This window comes from Vipera ursinii (genome assembly GCF_947247035.1).
Source record: "Vipera ursinii genome assembly, chromosome: 3".
Lineage (NCBI taxonomy): Eukaryota > Metazoa > Chordata > Lepidosauria > Squamata > Viperidae > Vipera > Vipera ursinii.
The window spans coordinates 110050997-110072222 of NC_139516.1; the positions used below are offsets into that span (position 1 = coordinate 110050997).

The window sequence follows — 21226 nt, forward strand, 5'->3', positions numbered from 1 at the left end:
CTTCCAGGGTGAGCCGTGAATCTAGGAGGACTCCCAAGTTGCGAGCCCTATCTACGGGGGGTAATAATTCGCCCCCCATAACGAGAGGTGGAATGTCCGAATAAACCCGGGATGAAGGTATGCAAAGCCACTCGGTCTTGTCGGGGTTGAGTTGAAGTCTGTTCCTCCCCATCCAGACCCGAACCGCCTCCAGGCAACGGGACATCACGGTGAGGGCATCACTGGGGTGGTTTGGGGTCGAAAAGAAAAGCTGGGTATCATCAGCATAATGATGATACCCAACTCCAAAACCACGAATGATCTCACCCAGCGGTTTCATATAGATGTTAAACAGGAGAGGCGAGAGGACCGACCCCTGAGGAACTCCACAAATGAGAGACCTCGTGGTCGACCTCTGCCCTCCTGCCAACACCGACTGCGAGCGTCCCCGGAGATAGGAGGAGAACCACTGCAAAACCGTGCCTCCCACTCCCAACCCCCGGAGACGCCGCAGCAAGATACCATGGTCGATGGTATCGAAAGCCGCTGAGAGGTCTAATAGGACCAGAACAGAGGAATGCCCCGTCCCGAGCCCTCCAGAGATCATTCACCAGCGCGACCAATGCCGTCTCCGTGCTGTACCCGGGCCTGAAACCCGATTGGCACGGGTCTAGATAATCCGCTTCATCCAGGACCAGAGGGAGCTGATGTGCCACCACACTCTCAACAACCTTCACAAGAAAGCGAAGGTTGGAGACAGGACGAAAGTTGTTCAATATAGCTGGGTCCAAGGCAGGCTTCTTGAGGAGAGGCCTCACCACCGCCTCTTTCAAGACGGCGGGGAAGCTACCCTCACTCAAAGAGGCCGATATAACTGCCTGGAACCAGCTACGTGTCCTCTCCCGGGCTGCATAAACCAGCCAGGAAGGGCACGGGTCCAATAAACATGTGGTGGTGCTCAGCCTCCCCATGATCCTGTCCACTTCCTCCGGAGTCACAGAATCAAACTCCTCCCAGGTGATATCGACAAGACCACCCGTGTCCTGCTCGACAGACTCTGCCGTCAGAGTCCAGACCGGTCCGAATCCGAGCGATTTTGTCCGACAGATGCTGGTTAAACTCCTCGGCACGACCCTGCAAGGGATCCTCCCTCACCTCCTGATTCAGGAGGGAGCGAGTCACCCTAAACAGGGCGGCCGGGCGATTATCTGCGGACACGATAAGGGCGGCGAAGTGGTTAGACCTCGCCTCCCTTATCGCAGCGAGATAAGACCTAGTATAGGTTCTTAGTCGCAATCGATCGGATTCGGATCGGCTGGATCTCTAACCGCTCTCTAGGCCCTGTCTCCGACGCTTCATCTCCCGGAGCTCCACGGAAAACCATGGGGCTCGACGGGATCTGCACCGGGTCAGGGGCCGCAGGGGTACAACTCGGTCAAGAGCCTCAGTGGCTGCCCTTTCCCAGGCTTCCACTAAGGTATCTGCCGAGCTGTGAGCAAGGGAGGCAGGTGGGGACCCCAGCGCTGCCTGGAACCTCTGGGGATCCATTAAGCGTCTGGGGCGGTACCATTTGATAGGTTCCACACACCCACGGCGGGGGGTGGCAAAACGGAAGACCAGCCGCAGGAGATGATGATCGGTCCATGACAGGGGCATAACAATTGGGGAGCCCCCACCAAGATCATCTAACCACCGTCCAGATAAAAAAACTAAGTCAAGGGTGTGGCCTCCCTCATGAGTCGGTCCCAAAATTACTTGCGTCAGGTCCATGGCCGTCATGGAAGCCATGAACTCCCGAGCCAACTCGGATGATCCTCCCAGAGATGGTAGATTGAAGTTTCGGGAACTCAATCACCAACCCAGAGAGGACATCCCTGTCCGTCTTTTCATTGCTTTATTGAGACAACTGGATCTGACAGCATCAGCAGGATGAGAGACATTCCAACAACGGGTTGTCAGGTGATTCCATTGTTTTGTGATTTAGTCTTTCTTTTGTAATTTAATTTTAAAAAGTTAGAGAAGATACATCTGGAGAGAGGGAGAGACAGTCAGTTAAACTAATTTGAAACCTGCCTTTCCCTTTTGACTTTAAAAAGAAAGCTAAAATCAGCATAGACTATGCTGGGTGATAATTTCTCCAGCTTTGCTTCCTGAGAGGAGTTGAAGCATTACAAGAGAAGAGCTCACCAAAGGTGCTTGTAAGAGCAAACATACTGTACACGTGTTCTTTTCCTTCAAATATGTCCTGATTGAGTTTCATTAATAAAGGGATTTCTGTGTCTCAACTAAGCTGAAATGGAGCCTTCTCATTCAATGGCAGGCTATCTTTCAGTTTTCAGGTCAGTTTCTAAATTAGTCCCATGTTCATTCATTCGTTTATCAGTCTTGTATACCACAGTTACAGCGAATAAGACAGAAAAGTTCCCACTTCTACATTCAACGTCACAGCCTGCCAGCCAGCTCCTCACACCAGACAGCAACTGGCAGCTGAGATACGTGAATATACATTTGCATCTCAAACAGAGGTACATGCCTGTTGACACAAATAAGGCAAAGCAGCTTCCCCAAGCCTTTTTTTCTGCTAGAAAGGAAAATGGATATCTGTAAACCCATACTGGATTTAAAAATTTCTTCAGAAGGTCCATTGGTAAGTTAAGAACTTACTGAAAACCACTGAGAGTTCTAAGAGAATTCCTGCCCTATCCCTTTGAAATGATGCTTTGATGCAAGACCAGATCTAAATTTTAACTGAGGAGACTCCGGGAAATCCATTTCATTCAAACAGTATGTGGAATCGATCAGTCCCCATGTGCTTTAGCAGTTTAGTGGGGAGGAATTATCACCACTGGCATATAATTCAGTTTTTCAAGCCAAATGGTGGATTTGTACTTGTAAGGAAAATTTTCTACCCGGTTGGATCCATCTGTGGACTCCCTTTCATGATGTTGCTAGTCAGGCTGGGCTGAAAAAGATTGACTGTCCCTGACTGGGGCTAGCCTGGATCTTGTCATGTTCACTCTACTATTGATTAATATGGGAGATAATTCACTAATGTATGACTCTGTAGGTGTTATTTGTGCCCAAAGGTTACTGTACTAGTTACATGTGAAGCAACACCAGTTAGTTAAAAAAAATCAAAATACTTTTAAACCCATGAAGTAATACCTCAGGGGTCTGAAAGTATAAAAAAAAATTGATATCACTCAAAACAAGATATATAAAACTTTTCTCTTTGGCAGAATGGAAATGACAGTTTTCTGGCTCGTGAATGAATGCGTTCCTTTTTTTTCTTTTCCTAAAAAGCCTCATTTCCCCTAATTTTTCAAGGCCATCTTCCCAAAACAAGGCTGGTGGGATGCAGTGCTGATACCCCTCTCAAGAGGCTTTGAGAAAGGCAAAGAGATTGTGCAAAACATGATACTGCATCCTGCATTCTATAAGATACTACAAAACATCTATTATATAATGCAAACCGGGCATAATAAAAGCTGCCCAGAAGATATTCTTAACCCAATTTGCACTTTCTGTAGGCATGCATCTAAAAATGACAGAACAAGGCTAAATTAGATGTTGATGATTTTCTAAATAAATAAAGATGAGAAACAATTTCAGAATCTTCATTTAACTCCTGTCCCTGTAGCTTATTAATACAACCAGAAGAATTGCAATTGTAATTTTTTTTATTTCAGGGATGGGCAGTGCTCACACTGTGGCCAAAATTATACTGTAACAACTATCAGGAGCCAAAGGATTTCTTGCAGCCACACTCTTCTTCAGCGCTTGGGTTTAGGGGATTTCTTAGGTCGGGGAGTGGATGCTTTAGAATGACCAGCTTTATCAGATGATTTCTTGTGAGAGATTTCTGCAATAGAAGATAATTGGAAGTATTAAATAATCCTTATAGCAGGGGAAAGAAAGATTGGATAGTCCATAGCTGTCCATCTGCGCAGATCTCTTAATGAGCTATAAAAGTGCACAAGGGTGGCATACCCGCAGTCCCCAAGTTTTTTTTTTTTAAAAAAGTCAATTGAAAAAAAAGGAAGCAGAGGCAAGGATCCTTTGGTCACAATTTTCCACCTTCCCATCCAGCTTCCCACAAAGTCAATGAAGGAAGCTGGATTCGTTTAACAACTGCATTGATTCGCTTAAATGTGGCAAAAAAGTTTGTAAAATCAACCGTTACTTACCATCTTGCTTAGCAACAAATCCTGGTCCCAACTGAGGTCAAAAATCAAGGACTACCAATAAATCACTGTAAGAGCCAGTGGCTGTGAGCCCTTTATTGATTTAGATGTTTAATATCGATATACTCAAAATATTATTTTGTCTCTGTGATTTGCCTGAAGCTTTTTATGGGGTGCGTCACCAGTACATCTTTACTCCTTTCTCCATACATTAGGTAACATTTACAAGTTACATCTGACAGTACAGTATAACCAGATGAAATGGGCTGAAGGTATGTATTCTAAAACGGAGCACATGATTTGGGAAGGAGAGGTCGAAAGCATCTTGTGGAATGAACATACCTCTTCGTTTTTTGCTGAATAATGTGGTTGTTATTGGTGTTGGTGTAAAACATGAATGGTGAACAGAAAACACCTGCCTCCTTAGGAGTAAGCTTTATCCCCAGAATAGAAGTACATCCAGTCTCACTGCCTGAAAGCTTGGCTGTGAGGGGAGGAGAAATTAAAAAAAAAGCACAAGCCCAGGACAAAGCAAAAACAGAAGTAGGAAGAAATGTACCTGATGTTTTTTTTTCCTACTTAAGCCTGTAAAATTATTCCAGCCCTTCAAAGAGGCCTTATTTGATGGGGAACATAGAGACACAAGATTCACTTATCACTCTAACCCATCATGTTTTCCCATAATGTTGTCTGACAGTTATTTGAATTGTAGGCCATGTCACAGAGCTCTGCAATTGTGTGTGATTCTAATCATTATTCAGCAAACTATGGCTAAAACAAACGACGTAATATATCCAAAAAGATGGGAGTAAAATAAAACATTTTCGATATTCTCATATTAGCTTTTAAAACTATTTCATGCAATCTATTTCAGTTGAATCTCAATTCTAAAATTTGTTGTTAGTTGCAAAGTCGTATCCGACCCATTGTGACCCTATGGACGACGTTCCTCCAGGCCTTCCTGTCCTCTACCATCTTCTGGAGTCCATTTAGGCTCACGCCTACTGCTTCAGTGACTCCATCCAGCCACCTCATTCTCTGTCTTGCCCTTCTTCTATTGCCCTCAATCTTTCCCAGCATGAGGCTCTTCTCCAGTGAGTCCTTCCATATACATCATAAAAGTATATACACCAGAAATTATCACAATAACTCATTATGCCATCTCCAAGCTATTGCCTTACAGATGTATTTGGCCACAAACCTCAGAGGTTTTGAAGGCCTAAAAGAGGCATGTATTAAATGGTTTGTATTTCTTTTAGAAATTTAAAATGCCATCTTTGAGGTTTTAATCGTACCTGCTTCAGATTTTTCTGCCTTTTTGCCAAAATCTTTAACATCTGGTTCCTCATCTTCCATATCCTGGAGTTTTCTCAGAGCTTCCTCCAACTCCTCATGAAGGGCTTCTGATTTTTCCTCAGCCTCCTGGGCTCGTTTCTCAGCATCTCTAAAAGAAAAGAAGCCAAGATAGCAAGGAGTTAATATACCAAGTATAAAGACCAACTAGGTAAAATTAATGGAAACTCAATCAGAATGGGAGGCATCAAGGCCAGTCCAAGACATTTTTTTTTGTCTGAAAAATGGCCAAGCAAGACATGAACATACCCTTAAGCATGTATTTGCCATGTGGATGAGAATAATGGAAGCCTGCTTCTCACAAAGATGAATACTTTATTTAAAAGTTTTCTCTCTCTCCGGCTCATTTCAAGTAACAAAGTAGGCTGAGGAAAAATGGCTTAAAGAGATAAACTGAGTAGAATTTTCCTACCTTCTCCTGCCTAGCCCAGTTCATATCTGACAGAGGCAAAGATGGATTTAAGATGTACCGTACATGATTATCATGCATTGCTAATCTAATTTATAGAAACTCTAAGAACATTTTTGCACGTAAATCTAATTGAAACTTATTTCAGTGCGTTGTGCTGTAGAATATTCAAGAGACATTATGAGGATTTTCAGATGTCTTTTTTGTCAGCTGGGGGCGGGCCCTTTCTAATGCAGACTGCATGCAGTAATGCAAAAGGCATTTTGATTTATAAACATTCTTCTCATATAATTTCTCTTAGAAAAGAAAAAAAATATCTTGGAAATGGACAAGACTCACGATCAGATCAGGAATCTCTATTTCTCCTGTAGCTTACTGGGGTGATTGTATTCCAGGGGGGATGCCTACAATGCCCTGCTCCCCAGCTGTAAAGTTATTATAACCATTCCTTTTCTGTGTGAATCTAGTGCAGTTGCAATATCTACAATCAATCTTCCCTATCTCCTCTAGAGCACGGGTGTCAAACTCTCCACATCACGTGACTCGTGACATATCGCGACTGTTTTTGCATTGCCGGCGCTGGGGTGGGCGTGAACTTTGTATGATAAAACTGGCCCACGGGCTCTAGAGTATTAGCATCCAGCTTATAGCTCTTCCATGGTACATATATATTGTTTGGAATGAATGTTTCTTTATCCTCCTTCCATTAGTTTTGTGTTGCCACAATGACGAACCTTTGGAAAGAACTTCAGGAGGACATTTCCTGAAATTTTCCTCAACTCCTAGAATTCTGTGTTAATACATAAGGAAGGCACTATGTTGGAAAATATATTGGAAAATCTCCACTATGTTGGAAAACCAGTTTGTTGTAGTGGTTAAGGCTAGAAGTTGGGAAACTTGTGAATTCTAGCCCTGTCTTAGGCACAATGCCAGCTGGGTGAGTTTCAGCCCGTCACTTTTTCTCAGCCCTAGGAAGCAGGCAAAACCCTTCCTAAAAACTTTGCCAAGAAAACTGCAGGGTTTTGTCCAGACTGACTTGAAGGCAGCCCTCACCCCACCGTTCTTCCCATAATGTTCTAAAGGGCTGACCTAAAACATACCACCAAACAGGTTTAAATCTGCGAGAAAAGTAAATTCTCAGAGCAATGGGAGTGTGATAGCAGAATAGGAAACGTAGGAGGAATGTGTATTAATAGACATGTAGAGAAAGGCAACCTTGAAGTGTCTGATTCTCAGCTTTATCAAACATTTCTATGGCAACAGTAAGCCTGGGCAAGTCTATATCGCCCTTGATCACCTTTTTGTACTTACATGAGCCGTTCCTCCAGAATTTCTAATGAAGCTAATATCTGAAATTCCTTTTTAGAGAATTCAGTGGTTGGCTGGCTGGCATACAATTCTCTCTAGAATTAAAGGAACAAGTACTTTATGACAAGCAAAAGAAAGTGACATACTGCCTTGGCACAAAGATTACATGGAGTGTTAGGACCACTGAAATAAAAGAGCAAGTATGAAGTTAGCGACGTTAACTATTGTCCACCTGTGATCAAAAAATTTAGTTGCCTAAGGCAGAAAAGTTCTAAAGAAGCTGGTCTCATTAACACTCTCCATGTCATTTCTCATGTAGAAATCCAGTTTAAAAGATTAGAAGCTGCACAAGAGCACCACCATGATTTCATATAGTTTCCATTACTTTCAGCGGGGGCTGTGCAGAAAATCTTCCAATTGGGTTAGATCCAGATGCTCATTTCACATGTTAATATCCTTAAAGAACTTGCATAGCAGAGAGTCATAAATACATACCCCTGAAACTGTAATTTTTTCGGTGGTCAAGTTTTTGCAATGCACATTAGCATCGTGGGCAATGTATCTCATTTGATAATCAGTCTCAGGGCTTTCATCTGGAATTTCACTGCTAGTGCCAGGTACAGATGGCTTTTTCTGCGCAGAAAAAGGAAAAAAACAGGCAGTGTAATATTTGTCTCTTTCTTGGAAAGCCAAACTCTTCATAGAAGGTCAGATTTTGTATACAAAAATCATAATAATTAGGAGATTATTAGGATAATTTTAGGAGAATCAAAAGTACTGTAATTTGGGGGAAAAATTATGCTCCTAAAGAAGTAGCCTAAGATTTGGGATTTATGTTTTCAATCTTATTTAGGTTACCAATTTGCCTTTGAAAACAATTATCCACCTATCAAAAAAGAGCTCCTTACTAGGCTATTACTTACTATTCCCACTCTGAGCAAGTTATGCCATTTAAAATCAAATCTGGATGACAATGCAATACAGTGATGATTTTTTTCCCCTAAAGCAGGAACTCTGCCCATATACTTGATGAAAGGGGTTTTCTTTTTTGAATACTCACAATAAAGCTACAACTTACTGTATAATATATGGCCTTGCTTATTCAAGACTATTCCAAACTATATTTAAAACACCTCTTTCCCTCTCTTAGGCTTTTCAAAAACTTTTGCAAGTTTTCTCAAAGAAATGACAAGCAACAGTTTTGGATTGCGAACACATCCAAATTAACATTTAGATTAGCCACAGAAAAATCACTGAGCTGTGCAAAGTATTAACACAGTGATATTAATGGCAATGTAACTGCATCTTAGAATCTGATTGTATTTACAGGAAAATGATCATATAGGAAATGCTTATGTGACATACAATCAGCCTTGTTCATATGTCAGCAGCAGCAATATGAAGTTTTAGAACTGCTATTAGTGTCAACTACTTTTACATCTCTCAATGGAACCTGAGTTTCTCAAGCTTCTCTGAGCGATGAATTCTTATCAGATATATAATTTTTAATTTTTAATTTTTATTTTAATTCCATTTATATCCCGCCCTTCTCCGAAGACTCAGGGCGGCTTACAAGCTTAGCAGTATATATAACTTTGCTTCCATCATGAAATGCAGAGCAGCACGTTTCATCTACTTTGAAAAGCAGATAATTTTTTTATGGATTTTAGATAAATTTTAAAATCGATACCGCCTTAGGTCATTAAGCACAAGTTATCTGGCAGGCTTTACTTCCGTTATTTAATTATATTGTGAAATTCAAGGTGAAATTCAAGGTGCTGGTTATCACCTATAAAGCCCTACATGGCCTGGGTCCGGGATATTTGAGGGAACACCTGCTGCCGGCATCAAACGCCCTTCGCCCAGTGCGCTCCCACAGGGAGGGTCTGCTCAGGGTTCCGCCGGTGAGAGATTGCCGGCGGGTGACACCCAGGGATAGGGCCTTCTCTGTGGGAGCGCCTGCCCTCTGGAACCAGCTGCCGGTGGAGCTGAGGACTGCCCCCGACCTCCGATCATTCCGCCGGGGCCTGAAGACCTGGCTCTTCGAGCTCTCGGGCCCAGGCTGAGGAGAAAATTTTAACTGGGGTTTTTAAATGTACAGGGTGAATTTAATATATTTTAACTGGTTTTTAACTTTTGTATGTTTTGATTTTTAATTCCCTGTAAACCGCCCTGAGTCCTCAGGGAAAGGGCGGTATATAAATATAATAAAATAAAATAAAATAAATAAATATTCCAATCTGGCTAAGAAAAAGAACTTTGCTTTTAAAAAAAAGTTGCGCTAACATTCCAGTGGAACTAGTCACCTGTATTTCCAGTATGGGCTCCTTTTCTGGGCTTTGCTCAGAACCTGCTTCCTCCACTTTCTTGATTTCAACAAGAGTTTCTTCTGCTTGAGTGGAAGAAGTGCTCTCCAGGGTATGCTCAGGGTGAGGGGGAAGTTTTCGTTTTGATTGAAAAACCTTAAGGTAGCAGAGAAAGGCTGGTAACCAGAAAATCCATTCGGAGATTTTGTTCTCATTGGTACTTTTCTAGATTTCGGTTTTCTCAGGTTCTTGAAGGCCATCCTTTGGTTAATGTAAAACTTTTCAGAAACAATGTTCCTGGCCAGTGCCTTACTGAGTGTCACAATCTAGTTATATTTCATTCCTAACTCCTTATCTGGGCAAACCTAAATCTCACCCCCTTACTGGATTCTGCCACTCCCAAGGAGAGAAAAAGAAGACAGGATGTTAATTGGCCATCTCTATCCCTTTAGACGCAAGGGTTGTTTATTCAGCCTGCCTGGAGGCCATCACAGGAAACCTTCTGAACTAAGAAGAACAAAGAAAGGTGGGGGGGAATTCTGGTTTGTATCTCTGAGGGGAATGTGAAGGGGAGGAAGTAATAATGTTGCAAATGTACTGGGGCTCTCTTTTCCCACGAGGAGTTTTGATACCTGAAACTTGACTGATCCTGTACTGACCAAATGGACTGAGGGGAGGGGTTTTACTCGGGGACACTTTAAAAGTATCGATCTGTGAGACAGCTTCCAGATCCTGTCTAGATTATCCACTGTCAACCACGTTTTAGTAAAAGTTCCTGTTTGGACAATCCTGTCTTCAAGAGTTCTTCTTTCCTAAGATGTGGGTTGGGGTGGGTTCTGACACTGAGTTGTTCCTGGGTAGTTTTACTGCATGCATAGTTATATTTATTCTGCTATTCCCTGCTGATGGTAATCAACTATATATACTCCAAGGAGGAGTATTTGCGGATGTATAGAACATAGAGTATGTTGTAAGATGGATGGGTGTATTGATGGCCCCTAATTTGGAAATGTCCTCACCCTTGTAGCTAAAAATATGGTCGTCCCATCTTAAAGAAAGATAACAGTGTTGCAATTAAAAAGTAAATTGCAAATTTAACTCTTTTTCTCTCATTTGCATATTTCACTACCTCTGATCCAAAGTAATGTATGAGCTGCTCTTGGCCAATTAACTTGGTGGGAGAATACTTCATTTCAGATAAAAGAAGGTTGCATGTATCAATCCAATCCAGACACTCTGTCTGAAAAAAAGAAAGAAAGAAAGAATATATTTTGGTGATTTTCAAGACAATTCAAACAAAAGTCATTTGGTACCCTCTATTTCTCTTTGGGACATCCAGGATCCCCCTCAGGAAATTCCTGAGAAGTTGTCAGTTATAGCAATTAATTGTTGAAAATTATGTTGTACGTTTTGATTTGTCTACTTTATCTGCTTATTGTGTATAATTTGAATGAAGCACCTGACTGGGTGGTATATTGGTTCCAATCCATTGATTTATTGATGGCCCATTAATTTGAGTGTCAGTTTTCTAGAAATATGAGAATAAATAAGGAATAGTTGTAGTCTGTGGAATTGCAGGAGACATTATAATTGAACAGGTAGTTGGATGCTGGATCCAAACAGTCAAAATTGTCTCTGGATTAAGGAGAGGTTTTGAAAATATCCATATATATTTGGGAGGGCTGTTTTTTGTGAGTAGATTGCACAACTGATAGTATTTTTTGCAGCTGCTTGTAACACCCATGTGTTGTTAATAAAACCTTTTATCAACTCATAGTTTGCTCAAACCTCATAGTTTAATTACTTTGTAGTTTGTTAAGGATTGAAAAAGATTGATTTAATCAAAGATTAATTAAAGGCTGAAAAACCTTCAGAACTGCAAGTTTGATACTCAGTGGGTGAATTTCTCTTCAATCCTTTTAAAAGGAAGTTACATGGTTGAAGTTTTATATGAATTTTCTTTTTTATCAATATATAGCAAAAGGGAGATTACAGTGCTGATTTTGGAAAAAATTTAAATGAAAGGATTCAAATGAGTTTAAATTAAAGAAAGACTTTGAAATGAATTTAAATGATCCTTTTTTACGGGGAAAAAATCTTTTCTTTACATTCTGACTGGAAAAAAATTCAAGGTTGGACAATATAATGGCACCAGATATTTGATTTTGGGATCCAACAGATTTTCCAGTTATTAGGACTATAATGGGATCAGAAGGTACTATTGAAGAGGAATAAACCCCATTGAATTAAAGTGAAATCAACTTTATGGCAGATTTAAAAACTACAACCCACAAGAAAGAGATGGAAATAAATCAAAAGAGTGAACTGAATTATTTCCTTTTTCTGTTTTCTTCCTTTTTCCCTTTTTGCTTTGTTTTCTTTTTATCTGCACTTCTTAATTTTATATTTTTAAATACGTTAAAAATAACAATTTTTCATCATTTTTATTTCAATATATTTTTGTAATGGGTTGCATTAATTCTACTTGTTTGATATAATTCTCAGTAAAATTATTGAAAAATTTTTTAAATTTTTTTTTAATTCCATTTATATCCCGCCCTTCTCCGAAGACTCAGGGCGGCTTACAAGCTTAGCAGTAGCCTTCATTCTATGTATATGCCTGCTTATTAGGGCTTTCACACACACCCCAAGCGGCATTATTACAAAGTCAGCTTAATTGCCCCCAACAATCTGGGTCCTCATTTTACCTACCTCGGAAGGATGGAAGGCTGAGTCAACCTTGAGCCTGGTGGGACTCGAACCTGCACTAATTGCAGGCAGCTGGTGTTACTTAAGGAGGCATTAGCCCACTGCGCCACCAAGCCCCAAGACTTAAATAAATATTCTTAAGACTTCTAGATATGAACTAATGATCTCTTCTAAAATGGAGAGCACAAATATAAGAGAAACCATACAGAATTCTAGGACTAAAAAATTCATGGAGATCAAGGATAGGACTGAACCAAGGAAACACAGCATAGTTGTTGTTGTTTTTACCTTGATCTTCTCTAACTGTTGCAATTCATATTCTGCATCAGGGTCAGAAGTAGCCAGTTTCTTACGAGTTGTAACTGAAACCATTTCTTTGCAGCAACTAGAAATGGATAACATTACCTAACTTATAAGAGTGTTTTAAATCACCATAAAAATACCACACTAATTAAGGAAAAATCTAATTAGTCTAGATCCAGGGATCAGGATATTGAACTAAATTAAGGCTCTGAAAGTTCTGCACAAGAAAAATTTCCATCTTGCGTAATTCAAAAAATGGAATTCAAATAGGATTTCTTTTAGCTATACTGGGTCTCAACTCTTAAGGTAGGAAGTGATGGTGCAATAAATGAGAGCCAGAAAAGGTCCTATGAACTATAGGAAACTGTGGCTGTGCATTTATGATCTCTAAAATTGAGCATAGAAGCAAAATTTCCCATCAACCTTCAGCACAAAATGAAACAATTTTGTTACACCACTAATACAATTTACCTAATACATGGGTTAATATTAAAAGTACCACCACTCATTCCTAACTAAAGATCCTGAAATTTGATCATTGTAAATGTAATTTAAAAAAAAAATACAAAAAGACTGCTGGCTCCTGATCTATACAAAATATAATGTAGCTGCACTCATCCTCTGGCAGATTTGAGAGGCAGGTACTACTATTGCCAAAGATAGCAAGAAGTGTAGCACACACTTACTGTATATCTATCACAGGCCTCATACTGCTATTCCTTCATGGAGGTAGATGCTATAAATCTGAGGAGAATTTATAGTACCTGACTAGATAAGAGGAAAACTGGCTCATCTGAGCAACCAGACCCATTACTTCTTTTTCAAGCTTCAAAATATTCAGCGTCTTGCGTTCTGCTTGCATTGATACTTCAATGTCACTCAAAGGGATAGTATCAGAACAGGTGTGCTCTGGCACCATGTGCATCAGCAGGTTGACCATCCATTTGCTCAGAACATTGTGGAAATCAGTCAACTGCAAAAGTATAAATTGATGAGGATTCAAGTTACACAAACATTTAGTGACAGTGTCACCAGGCCGGCATGCTCATCTACATGTGAATAATTCCCACTGATTTACTTCCTATCAATGAACCCTGGGGGTAGTGGAGGTTAACGATCATATAAGCAAGGCAAAATATAGACACAGCTAACTCACATGTCCTTTTTCGTCTGATGCAAAGTTATTAACTATTAACTTTCGACCCTAATCTGAGGCTTTATAAAGGCAGCCTCTGCCTGTTTTCCCATGTTCCATTTCAGAAGCTTTTACTAATACTGCCCGCACAAGCTGTGCTAAATATTCAGCCCATCCCAAAGTGCTTTGAAGCAATTTTGGGGGCAGGGCAGGATGTGCCCTGCTGCTATAAGCCACCCACTGAAGACATGCCCACCCAACACATGCTCTTTGGTCACCCAATTTCAATGCCAGTCTCCTTGGAGAGCCAATCATCTCATACCACCACAATAGGCAAGAAACATAGGAAGAGAAGGAGGGGAAACAGAGGTCAACAGCCTCAGCACCAAAAAGATATTCTCCATCAGGATGGCTGTGTTGCGGAACAATTAACATTCCGACCAGAGGAGGATGGACTGTGGTTTATTTGCATGGTGAATATCAAAGAAAGGAAATCCAAGGCATATTCTATGTAAAACTTTTAATGAGAAACAGTCATTAAACAGTCTGAAACCATAACATAGCTGGACATAGCTGGATTCACTATGGTTACATGATAAGATAATAACACAGGTGCAGAGCAGAAAGAGATGTACAATTAGAAATGAGCGAAGCTGGCAAAACTAAAAACTAAGAAAACACGCAGTGACAGGCAGGAAGAGACAAAGGGAGAAATAAGAATAGGCAGTTGTTAACATTTCCCCTGATAAACACGCATACCTCCAGAGAAAGCTGAGCATTTTCTCTTTCAGAACTATTAGTAGTTGTCAGGAGCCAATTCTGAATCTTCTTGAAGACATCGGCAGGTGTCACCCTTAATGGAAGCAAGTGAGATACCAAATTAAGATACCGGGTCAGCTTTCGCTTTTTAGTCCAAATATTTCTATCTTCAAAAATAATATTCAAAGTGGGCTAAACCACCACCACCCCTAATTCTGTGCCAAGCAAAAAATACCACCCACGCTTTAAACTGAAGTTATAATCTCCAAGGAACAAATATATGTAAAATCCAATTTGGAGAGCAGAAGGATGGAAAAGGAGCGAGCTTGACAATAATCTTTCCTTTGCTATCAATGCTAATTTATCTGAATTACTTCTTTACCATAAAATTGCAGCAAGACAACTGCTGACTTCACAAATAATTGTACTGCTAATATGCCTATTATCATCATTGTTGTCCCAAAGGTGCTTTTTCCAACTGGGCTTTCTTGTTTGTTTGGGTTTTGTTTTTTTGAAAACATTTTGCTTCCCATCCAAGAAGCTTCTTCAGTTATGACTGAATGGTGGGGAATGGATGGATTTATATTCTTTGCGGTCATCAGGTCATTAGCTCTCTGAGAATGATTGAGGGCACTTGGAGGTTTATCTGTATCTGCAGGATTACCTGAATGAGTGTAAATGGGTGTGGAATCTACTTAGGACTGCTGAAAGGACTGCATTGTAAACAGGAGAGAGGAAGTGTTGTACCACTCACTCCCTTTGTGTTGAGAGAGGGTTGTTCAGTTTTAATATGGAGGGTCTCTTTGGCCCCTTTTCAAACCAGTGGTCCTCTCTTTTCCAGAATGTGAATTTTGCTGTCTTCAAATGAATGACTCTTCTCTTCCAGATACAAAATGGACTGCTGAATCCTGTCCTGATGACTTGGTTTTCCTGCGTTGTACCATGCATTTGTGAAGTGGTTGTTTTGTTTTCCCCAAGGTACAGGTCTGCAGATGTCTTGCTGCATTGCACTGCATATACCAGATTGCTCTGTTTGTGTCTGGATGTTTTGTCCTTGGGGTGGAAAAGCTTCGGTCTTAACGTACTCCTGGGCTTTAAGTGTGCACGCAGGTTGAGTTGGTTGGAAATCCTCCTGAGCTTTTCAGATATTCCTGCAAGATATGGAACGACAATGTTGCTCCGTTCATTATTCTCTTCTTTGTCTGTCATGAAGGAGCTCCTGCTAGATCTTTTTGTGGATTTGATGAAGACTCAGTTCAGATAGCCCCAAATTCTGAGGGCTTCCTTGACGTGTATTTATTCTTTCACATTCTGGACAGAAGAGAGTTTTAAGCGGTAACAAGGAAGGACGGAGATCCTTAGCTCGGATAGCAATAGCGTAGTACCTATAGTGTAGTCCCACTATGGAACAACAAAAATTATCTATTGAAATTAAAGTATCTATGAACTGATTTGTAAAAGGTGTCCTGCTTAAAAGCTCTCTAAGGGTATGGATGTATGGGTGTGGTTGAGTTTATGAGAGTGGAAGCTGGAAAGTAATCTGAGTGTCAGGACCCACCCCAATCCACATCTTAGGAAATAAGAACTCCTGGATCCAAGTTTGTCCAAAAGGAAAAGTTTACTAGGATGAGATCGGTTGTGGCAATACAAGACGGGATCTGACATTGAGTTACATTTCAATACTATATAAAGCATTCCCGTTTCAAACCCCCCCCCCCCGAGTCCATTTGGTCAGTTACGTAGGTGTCAGGCCCTTTCGTGGGAAAGGGAAAACTTCTTGCGTTTATTGTCTTCTTCCTTTCAGTTTCAAATGGAGATGCGAACCAGATCTCTCTCTCCCCCTCTGTTCCCCCCAGATCAAAAGCTTTCCTGGTCTTTGAAAACAGCCTACTGCAATCTGAATAACCATCCTCTTCCCCCCCTCGGAGAGATGGCAAAATCCCTAAGATAGGCCCAGTATTCTAAACATACATTTATGAAATGTGATATAATTGGATTCTGACACTGAGGTTAAGTCATGAAAGGCATTATATACCATAATGACCACCTTGAACTGGGCCCAGAAAGAAGCTAGTAACTAGTGCTGCTATTTCAGTAAAGAGGTATCATCGCATTAAAAACAGCATTTGCTGCTTAGTGCTTATATTTCCATTACACTTTAGCTGCAATTTCTGGAACATTTTCAAGAGTTGCTTGACAAAAAATATATTGTAATAATCGAAGCATTAAGTCTTTATTATTTCTTATGTGTAGGAAAATAGCAATAGCACTTAGACTTATATACCGCTTTACAGTCTTCTCTAAGAGGTTTACAGAGTCAGCATATTGCCCCCAACAATCTGGGTCCTCATTTTACTGACCTTGGAAGGATGGAAGGCTGAGTCAACCTTGAGCCAGTGTAAATTAACCTCTGGCAGTCAGCAGAATTAGCCTGCAATACTGCATTCTAATCACTGCACCATCACAGCTCTTCTTATGCAGCATAGTGCATAAAATTTTCAGAGTTTTATGTGGTGTAGTGCATAAAATTCACAGAAACAACATATAAAATGTGTATCAAAATATACAATTCATGAGGTTACTCATCAAAATAATACATTCAGCCAGTCACAAAAATGCTCTAAGAGAAGAAAAACAAACAACTCTAAAAGTTATGGTAGCTTACTGGCAAGGTGTAAATGTCCTAAGCTTTTGTTCTTGAAGAGTCTCAGAAGTACCAGTAATTTTCAGCAGATCTTCCAACTGGACCTGCCAATCAGAAACAGCTTGAAAAAAAATTAACCAGTCAGCTTCATACAATCCTTTCTTCTGCTTGCTGGATAACAATTTGAATGTCCATTCTTCCAAACTGTTCACTAAAGTTATTACGATTTTGGCAGATCCTGTAGAAAAGAAATTATATCTTTACCTCTATAAAGAAATGCAGCGGGACAGAGGCAATTACCTCCTAAAATATTTTAGAATATAATAGAATAGAGCTGGAAGGGACCTTGGAGGTCTTCTAGTCCAGCCCCCTGCTCAAGCAGGAGAACTTATATTATCTCAGACAAGTGACTGTCTAGTCTCTTCTTAAAAGTCTCCAGAGATGGAGTGCCCACGATTTCTGGAGGCAAGCTATTTCCCTGGTTAATTGTCCTCACTGTCAGGAAGTTTCTCCTTAATTCCAGGTTGCTTCTCTCTTTGATCAGTTTCCAACCATTGTTTCTCGTCCTTCCCTCTGGTGCTTTGGTGCATAACATGACCCCCTCTTCTTTGTGGCAGCCCCTCAAGTACTGGAATACTGCTATCATCTCTCCCCTATTTCTTCTTTTCTTTAGACTAGCCAAACCCAAGTCCTGGGTTAAATATATTTTGTCTCTCGTAGCAGCCAGATTCATAAAGTGTATCATATTTTTAAACTTCAGTTTTATAGTTAGTTATATTCTTTTGGATGAATCAAGCAAATGGCAAAAAGGCATGAAACAACACACTCTTATCAATAATTAGCTTTTCCTGGAGGATATTTTTCAAACAAGCAAGTGAATAGGAACCAACAATCCAACCTTTGTGTTCCATAAAGACCTGCTACCAACATCTATTGCCACAAATGTTTTTTTTTATTGTTTATTTATATGGCTTTGGGTTTGTTTCACTCAAAAGGTTTTACATGTCAATTGTGCTGTATATTGATCTTTAGATTTAATTTTAAATAAATCCTCATCTGCACAATGTATCGAGGTCTGAAAAAGTCTTTTAAAAAATACTGACCATTTCTTACCATTTTCCCCATTAATTCTTGTACAGTACTGTTCATTGAGACGTTGGCAGTTTTTATTGATTTCTTCCAGCATTTTTGACTCAACTGGCCTCCTGCCATGGAGATCTTTGTGACGGCCATGCAAAGCAACCCCCAGATCAACCCACTGCTTCTGCAATTTGGTTGCTGTCTTGAGGGGCTCTTGTCTCAAAAGAAGCATATCACCCCCATACTGAGTCAATTCATCATTTAATATCTGAAAGAAAAAGCAATAAATGTGTTTGTTGCCTGAAAGATTTTTCATTAAAAAAAAAGATACTACAGCTTTCTCCTTCCCTGAATTGATAACCTTAGGATAGCTTAGTATTAGCTATCATATGGTACACTTTTAACTCTATGGTTGTCCTTTGATTGAACTACATTTTTTAAATTCATAGCTGCTTACACAAGCTCACTTTTCCTACTTACTCTTTGCAAATTGTGAGATACAGAACTTTCTGCTCTTACTCCAATTAAACAAGTATTTTCCTCTTTTGTTGTAGGAGGCACCCAATATCTGCCAGATACCTAATCCTCATTAAAATGCAACCTTCCCTTATTGATAGCTAAAATAAAACAACCCCAGGGGTGGAAAAGTAGAGAAAAGTTGAAGGGCTGTGAGACCTGACAAATGAAAATACAATAACTCATTTTTAGTTCAATCCCAGAGATTGTCCTCACTACCCAGACTCACTGCAGCTCATTGCGGAAGGACCCCTTGCACTGTAAGAAATTAATGGGAATAGTTTTAATAAATGGGATTCTATTTATTGCAGTCCTGCTTAAGGGGAAACCTATAATTAAATACATGAAGCAAGAAGATCCTTACCTTTTCCCAAACCTTGAGATCCACAAGGATTTGTTCTAGCAAAATAGCACCCTTTTCAAAACTGTAAGTTCCTTTTCCACTGGAAAAGCAAGAATAGAAAGTTGGAAATGTGTAGCCAAAAATACAAATCACTCTGAAACCTTTATGTGTGTCATGCAGTCTGCATTGTATTTACATTGCTCACTTCACAGTAGTTAACTGAATCATGGTTTATTTAACTACACATATTCCTCATTTAGTGACCATTTGCAGTTACAATGGTGATGTTACTTTGTGACCAATCCTTGCATTTACAATCTTCATAGGTCTCTAAGCAAAGCAAAGCTGAAGTAAGATCATAAGTACAGTAGCAGTTTCACTTAGTAACCACTTCATTTAATGACCTAGTTACCAGTGGCAATTGCAATTTCTAACTGTATCCTGATTTTCTGGGATTGCCGGACATGCAAGTTAGTATCACCCAAAATGCTGGCTAAAGCACATTTGGTAGTTTATAGTTCAGGTTTCTCAACTTTGGCAATGTTAAGTGGTATGGACTTCAACTTTCAGAATTTTCCAGTCAGCAAAGCAAAGCTGACAGAATTCTGGGACTTGAAGTCCATACAGCTTAAAAGTTCTAACATAAAGGCGGACAAATTTCATCAACACCTTCAATTCTGCCTTGTTCACCGCCCTGAGTCCTTCGGGAGAAGGGCGGTATACAAATAAAATTAATAAATAAATAAATAAATTCAAATTCCTTTGGGTTTTATGTAAACAGTGTTCATGTCTAGAACTACCCTAATCTCTCTTACACCTGCATCATTCACACATACACACATTTGATGAACAGGAAGCATTTTCATATCTGGAGAAGGAGGCCCTATTAGGAATAACTCACAGTTTTAGCATTATTTGGACAGAATATTACAATGTGCTCCACATGGTGTTAACTTCAAAACTCTTAGAAACTTTAGTTGATAGACATCTACACATCTTGGCTTATGCAGAAATGTCTTTTCCAGGCAAAAATAGCCTGTCCATCGGTTCCTGAAAGTAATATTTTTTAGAGGGAGTGCCCTCCATGTTTTGAAATAATTTCTCCCAATTGGTCTGACACCAATTCTCATATTCTTTGGTACAGCAGTCAGGACAGAATTAATACATAGGGCTTTCTAAAGTTAACATTGCTCAGTGTCGGGTTAATGCCACTGGGTATTTGCAATGGTTCTTGTCATTTACTTTAATTATTCATACTATTACTTTATTGTATGGATTTTGTTACAATTTAGTTTTTAATACTTTGCTGTTGTAACCTCTGTGAGTCACACAATGTATACGGCAGGCACCTTTTTAAATATTTAAAGCTTGTTCTATTTTAAGGCCATTAATGCTTCCATTAATAAATATGGAACTTCAGCCTTTTTGGCAAAAGCCATAATCTTGGGTTTTGGCAGTAATGGATCAACATTCACAGAGCTCTTTTAAGGCTTATTGGTGTTCTGGAAAGAACTCAGCATTGTCTATACCAGTGGTAGACAACCTTGGCTCTTTTATGACTCGTGGACTTCAACTCCCAGAATTCCTGAACCAGCCATGCTAGCTCAGGAATTCTGGGAGTTGAAGTCCACGAGTCATAAAAGAGTCAAGGTTGCCTACCCCTGGTCTATACAGAACATCAGGACAGTGCAGAGATCCCCTAGTTCAGAGAGAATGAAATTTAGATTGTTTAGGACAGGGATGCCAAACTGCAGGCCCATGGACCGGATGTGTCACGTGGAAGCCGCACCCACCCCATTGCCGGCAATGGCAAAACCGTCCTGATACGTTGCATGATGTCATGTGACGTCACGAGCTTGACATGTCTGTTTAGGACATCTCACCATAACATTGATATAAGCATTGAAGAGAAGGAGGGGAAATAAATCCCTGTTTTACCTCCTTTTCAGTTTTAAATGGCTTTGAGAGAAACCTTTGCGTATTGCACTTGACTTTAAGAGTGGTATTGCCGTGCAGGGCATCAATGGAAAAGCCTATGGTCAACTGATAGGGCTTTCTGCTTCTACCATAATTTGATCCTGGATGCAGAATCCAAAGTTGCTTTAAGATCCATGAAGGCAGCATGAAATGATAACACATTGTGGGTTGAATTTTTTTTGAACAAGCGCAGTAGAACCATCATTGATGTTTGGTCTACT

At 40.2% G+C, this 21226-nt stretch overlaps 1 protein-coding gene across 1 annotated transcript in view; it reads right to left on the reverse strand.

Moving 5' to 3' along the window:
- Positions 1–3699: 3699 nt before the first annotated feature.
- The window catches only part of AXDND1 (axonemal dynein light chain domain containing 1), a gene marked incomplete at its 5' end in the record, with an annotated part of 36087 nt that continues 18560 nt past the window's right edge, over positions 3700–21226 (reverse strand). Inside the window, 12 exons of the mRNA XM_083360266.1 lie at positions 3700–3841; positions 5459–5607; positions 7237–7328; positions 7729–7866; positions 9540–9695; positions 10669–10779; positions 12537–12633; positions 13316–13524; positions 14446–14539; positions 17111–17327; positions 18203–18437; positions 19050–19128. Of these exons, the coding sequence (XP_083216392.1) occupies positions 3753–3841; positions 5459–5607; positions 7237–7328; positions 7729–7866; positions 9540–9695; positions 10669–10779; positions 12537–12633; positions 13316–13524; positions 14446–14539; positions 17111–17327; positions 18203–18437; positions 19050–19128 (1666 nt within the window). The 3' untranslated portion in view covers positions 3700–3752. The remainder of the gene's footprint in view (positions 3842–5458; positions 5608–7236; positions 7329–7728; positions 7867–9539; positions 9696–10668; positions 10780–12536; positions 12634–13315; positions 13525–14445; positions 14540–17110; positions 17328–18202; positions 18438–19049; positions 19129–21226) is intronic.